Consider the following 5,679-nt stretch of genomic DNA (forward strand, 5'->3'; position numbering starts at 1 on the left):
TCCATTTTCCCCATCCTCTGCCACCACCCGATTCTAGGGTATCGGATTTACCTCCACATCACCGCCACCACCATTGTCTCCTACACCACCAACAGTAATATTATCATCAACAACAACAACAACAACACTAGCATGAATATTATTTATCAGTAACCCTAACACCAACAGCAGCAGCATCAACGACAACCACAGTCTCATTATCTTTAGCAGCATCATCATCATCATCATCACCATCATCATCATCAGCAGCAGCCAGAGCAGCATCACTATCAACTGCTGCAGCACTACCAGCAGCAGCTCAGAACCTTCCAGGGCAGCAGAGAGAGAGGCGGGGTATTTTTAGAATCAGGAAGTTAGGACAATTTCTGGAGGAACCAAAGCAAGGAGAGAGAGAGAGAGAGAGAGAGAGAGAAGCTGACAAATTGTAAAGCACATTTGAGCTTGAGGACAGAGTGGTGGAGAGGATGCCTTTCCCAGCCTTTCTCCTTGTTATGTCAGGGTGAGAGGGGTGGAGCAATGGGTGCATGGGGATTGTGCCTTACACAATCTTGGGCAGAATAGGGGACAAAAAAGATCTTAAAGGTTTCCTTTTATCAAACTTTGTTTCTTCAATATGTCAATCTTTACCTTTCATTCTATCTACTGTGTGTGTGTGTGTGTGTCCTACTCAAAACCCCAGAAAAAAGAAAAAAACAAAAAAGAAAAAAAACATCACAGATTTCAGGGGGTGCACTGAGCCCAGTAAATGACTGGTATCTTATACTGAGTGAGTCAAAATGATGAAAGGTGAAGTCAACTGTTGATGGAATTTGAACTTAGAACGAAAAGACACCAGACTAAATGCTGCAAAGAGAGAGACATATGGTTTGGTGATCCACTGATTCTGCAATTCAGAAGAACCAAGAAGTTTGGACAATTTTTGGAGGAAGCACAGGAAGCGAGGGAAAGGAAGAGGAAAGATAATTATGGTGAAAAAGGGAGGGGGAAAAAAAGGGACGATGGTAGATGAATGGGTGGGAAATGGAAGAATATATTAGTTCCAAGTCTTGGCACAAAACCAGCAACATTAGGGGAAGCGGGTAAGTCAATTCCATCAAACCCCAGACCGTAGTATTTAGCTGGTACTTATTTTACTGACCCTGGAAGGACAAAAGGCAAAGGCAACCTCAGCGGAATTTGAACTCAGAACATGAAGACAGGCGAAGTGCCGCCAAGCATTTGGTCTGATGTGATAACAACTCTGCCAGTTCATTGCATCAAAGCAGAGCAGCTTCACAAAGCAAGAACTGACGCATGATGCGTTAACCTTCATCTGGTGGGGGTTATTTCCTGGCTGGTGCCTGGTAAAGGATGCTGGAGTGCCATTATCCAGCAGAACAGCTTAAGAACTGGTTACTACGGTTGGTGGTTCTATGCCATGCTCCACTGCATCTGCTTTTTTCCATTTTTTTTTTATAAGGGAGACTTCATGCAGTACAACCTTGGCACTGGTTTGTCCAACTCATCTTTAAGGAACAAGTAGACCCCTGCAGGCAGCTCTCCTATTGAAGTTGATATTAAGAAATTTGCCCTTTTGGGGTTTTGAGTAGGACACACACACACACACACAGTAGATAGAATGAAAGGTAAAGATTGACATATTGAAGAAACAAAGTGAAGGATAGATAAATAGAATGAAGAAATAGTAGTGCAGATGACCATTTACCAATCTACTATAGACTGGTTTCTTGTTTCTATATCTTGCTGGGTAGAGAGATAGATAGGTAGATATTCAGACTGATAGATAGATAGATAGATAAGTAGAGATAGATAGGTAGACAGATAAGTAGAGAGAGAGAGATAGGTAGACAGAAAAAAAGAAAAGACAGACAGACAGATAAATAGATAGACTGAGAGATAGATAGATAGACCGGCATTAAAGGACCAATACAAAATTGTATTATTAAAGGAGTGGCAATGGTGATGATGATGTTTATGGTGGTGGTGGTGGAAGAAGTAGGAAGGAGGTTGCTACTCCAAACAGTTCACCAATGGTCACCAAAGAGGGTTTCCAGTATCCTCAAATGGGGCCTCAATAACTCAATAAATAATCAAACTTTCAATATCTATCAATAACAAAATGATAAAAGAAAATTTCCATAGCAACGAAGGGCAGAATGGTTAATTAAGGTTATAGTTTCATTCATGAGGATGGTGTTTGTTGTTATTGCTGTTGTTTATTTTCAGGCATAGAGTATCTTGGACTACATCATTTAATACGTCCTTCCTTTTTATTCTATTTTGGTTTAAAGGGGATTCAGTTGCTATTTCTAGCATTTCAAGTGACACCATAGAAGCATTTTTGTAGGTGGGTGGTGGTGGTGGTCGAGTTGTTCAGCTGTTTGAAAAGTGTCTGTACTAAACAAACACACACAAATACACACTCAGAAAGACAGGCAGACACACACTCACACACACACATTCACATAAATACTTAGACAGATCCACACACACACACACACACACACACACACACACACACATACATACAAACACATACACACATTACATTACATTCAATTTTCAAGAATGTCAAGAATGAAAATATGTAAAATATTTCTAAAAAGTTAAAACTTCAAAATAAAATAAGAAAAAAAAAATCTACTACTACTACTACCACTACTACCACTACTACTGTACTTTTAGCAGGTTAAAGCAACAAACGACATAAAAAAAGAAGTGTGTATTGGTATGGAGAGATATTTATTGGTGTATACAAGTATTTCAATGTGTGTGTGTATAGGTATTTGAATATGTGTGTGTATATAAGTACATACACACATATATACTTCCATACAGGTATATATTTAAGTAAACACACACATCCACATGTTTCAATGAGCTAGCAGTCCATTTCTTCAGTATTTCGGCAAAAAAAAATTCATATATATATATATGTGTGTGTGTGTGTGTACATACACACATGCATACATGTATATATAAATCTTGTTGCCATGTTTTATCAGTATGTGATATGACAAAAAAGAAAAGAAAAGAAAAACAGAGTATTGTTGTAAAGTAAATGTATTTTTTTAAATGTCGGCATAAATATGTAGTCAAATGGATACCGTTCGAATATTCCACGCTGGCAAAACTGTGTCGTAATGGAAGCATACTAACTAATCTGTTATGCTGTTTGATACACACGCAAACACATATATATATATATAATCATACACATACAGGCATATATGCATGCATATAAACACACACACATATGCACACGTGTATATTCATTGTTTGTGGATTTACCATGCTACCATTGGTTTCATATGAAACACTGCAATTATCAACTTCCCTTTTAAAAATATTGGTAAACTGTTTCCATTTTGGATAAGGTTACCAATGGTAGCATGAGAATTCCACAAAGAAAGAATGTACACACACACACACATGTGTGTGTGTGTATATAAAATCATACAGTTACTAACACTACTTCTATGTACATACATATAGGTTTGTGTTTGCCAAGCAGTTACTAAACCAAAGATGACTACAAGAAGAAGCTGGGGGGGGGAAGGCAGAGCAGTGACCTTAAGCCATTAAGCCAATACAATTACGAACTGACATCAACAAGCAGAAGAAGAGCAACACAAGCTACTACCAGAGAGAAAGAAACAAACAGAAACAGCAGATGGTGCCAACAACAACAACAACAACAACAACAATCAAAAGGTTTAAATGTCACTCCTACCTCCCCCTGAATCATGACAAAGTCGTTTATTCAGTGCAGAGACCAAATTTCTATGTTGGGCTGCTAGAGTTGTCTCCCCATTCGAAGAGCCTGCAAGACAATTTTTCTTTTAAATCTGCTGGAGATTAACATATATATACACTCACACACACACACACACCACCCCGTGTAAGAAATAAGTGTGTCTGTGCATGTATGATGTATATTTATGCAGGTGTGCATATGTACGTGCGTGTGTGTGTATACATATACACATATATATATATACACACAGACATATATACGCATACAAATGTATATACAAGCACATATATCTATATCTATATATACCATGTTATTTATATATAATAGCACACATTGTGTAATAATATATTTGCACATGAATCACACACACTTGCACACAATATTATGTGATATATATATGTGTGTATATATATATATCACATTGTGAACAACAACAAAAACAACAACAACAAATGAAACAGAAGATCCTTCCAAGACAATTCTATTTGATATCATCATCATCACCATCATCATCATCATCCATTGGTTCATTATCAGAAGAACTGCCAGCTGTTAAGAGAGAGAGAAGAGTCACAAAAGATCAAAACATATTGTTTCCCCTAACCCAACATCCTTTCATTATAATACTATAAGGGGTCTACTTAACCTTGGCATTTACAGGTAAGATATTCACACCCCCCTCAGTGATCTGGTATCATTGCCACCACCACCACCACCACCACTGCTGCCGCCGCCAACACCATCATCATCCAAACAAAATGCAGACTGAAGACTAAACACCAAAGCATTTTGAAATGACCCCCTCCCCCGCCCCCATTCTGCAAACAGACAAACCTTTACCACAATCACAGTTGCACAGACATATCACAATTCACAAATAAACATTGACATTAAACAGTGTCACAATAATAGACATAAGGAGTTTACAATAATAATAATAATAATAATAATAATAATAATAATCCTTTCTACTAAAGGCACAAGGCCTGAATTTGTGAGGAGGGGACTAGTTGATTACACTGACCCCAGTGTTTCATTGGTACTTAATTAATGGACCCCGAAAGGATGAAAGGCAAAGTCAACCTCGGTGGAATTTGAACTCAGAATGTAGTGGCAATCGAAATACCACTAAGCACTTCGTCCAGTGCGCTAACCATTCTGACAGCTTACAGCCTTCATCCTAATTAATAAATAGTAATAATTTGAAGGTTTGGTACAAAGCTAGCAGTTTTAGGGAAGGTGGGAGTTAGTTGATAACATCAGACTCAGTACTTGAGGGATGATAGGAGCTGCACGTGGAAGGCGCGAGAGCTGTATGGTGCTTGGAAGCCATAGTGTTTTATATCAAATAAAGCTTGGACGAAGTCAAATATATTTTTATTCTGTTTTACAACTCTAAAATAGGCTGAACAGCTCCATTGATCATCATCACCACCTAGAAGCAGCCATTGGCAAACTGTGACCCATAGGACTTTCAGAATGGTTGCCAATGAATAATCACCTTGACTTCTTTTTAGTAATGTAACTCACCTGTTGATGAGTCTCATGCAGTCTGCTTCTCAAAAAAGGTTGCCTGTGCCTGACCAACAATCTCTCCAAGAGTATCATCAAACTTGGCTGTTATTAAATCCTATTATGCTAACAGAGGCCAAACTATGGCTTCCAAGCACCATACAGCTCTCACGCCTTCCACGTGTGGCCCCTATCACCCCTCCACCCCCTGTGATCATTACTTACTGCAACCACCTCTACCACCCTCCTCCTCCATTTTTACTTACCTCCTTACTCCTTAAGGATTTGTTCTGGCATCCCACCATCTTCCGAACTAATCCTGTCCACTCCTATTTAATGCAGGGTGGTCATGTATCTTTTCTATAGCAAGACACCTGTGCTTGTCCTCATACTTTAGCCCTTCCCTCCAT

General features: G+C 38.7%; 1 protein-coding gene across 2 annotated transcripts in view; it reads right to left on the reverse strand.

Moving 5' to 3' along the window:
- LOC106874120 (sine oculis-binding protein homolog) overlaps positions 1 to 5,679 on the reverse strand; it is a 139,431-nt gene that overhangs the window by 26,720 nt on the left and 107,032 nt on the right. Inside the window, exon 5 of one of the 2 annotated variants that reach the window (XM_014921730.2) lies at positions 3,734 to 3,823. The exons of the other annotated variant lie outside the window; for it this stretch is intronic. Coding sequence (XP_014777216.1) covers positions 3,734 to 3,823 — 90 coding nt within the window. The remainder of the gene's footprint in view (positions 1 to 3,733; positions 3,824 to 5,679) is intronic. 2 annotated transcript variants of the gene reach the window in all.

Source organism: Octopus bimaculoides, chromosome 15, assembly GCF_001194135.2.
Source record: "Octopus bimaculoides isolate UCB-OBI-ISO-001 chromosome 15, ASM119413v2, whole genome shotgun sequence".
In the NCBI taxonomy this organism is placed as follows: Eukaryota; Metazoa; Mollusca; class Cephalopoda; order Octopoda; family Octopodidae; genus Octopus; species Octopus bimaculoides.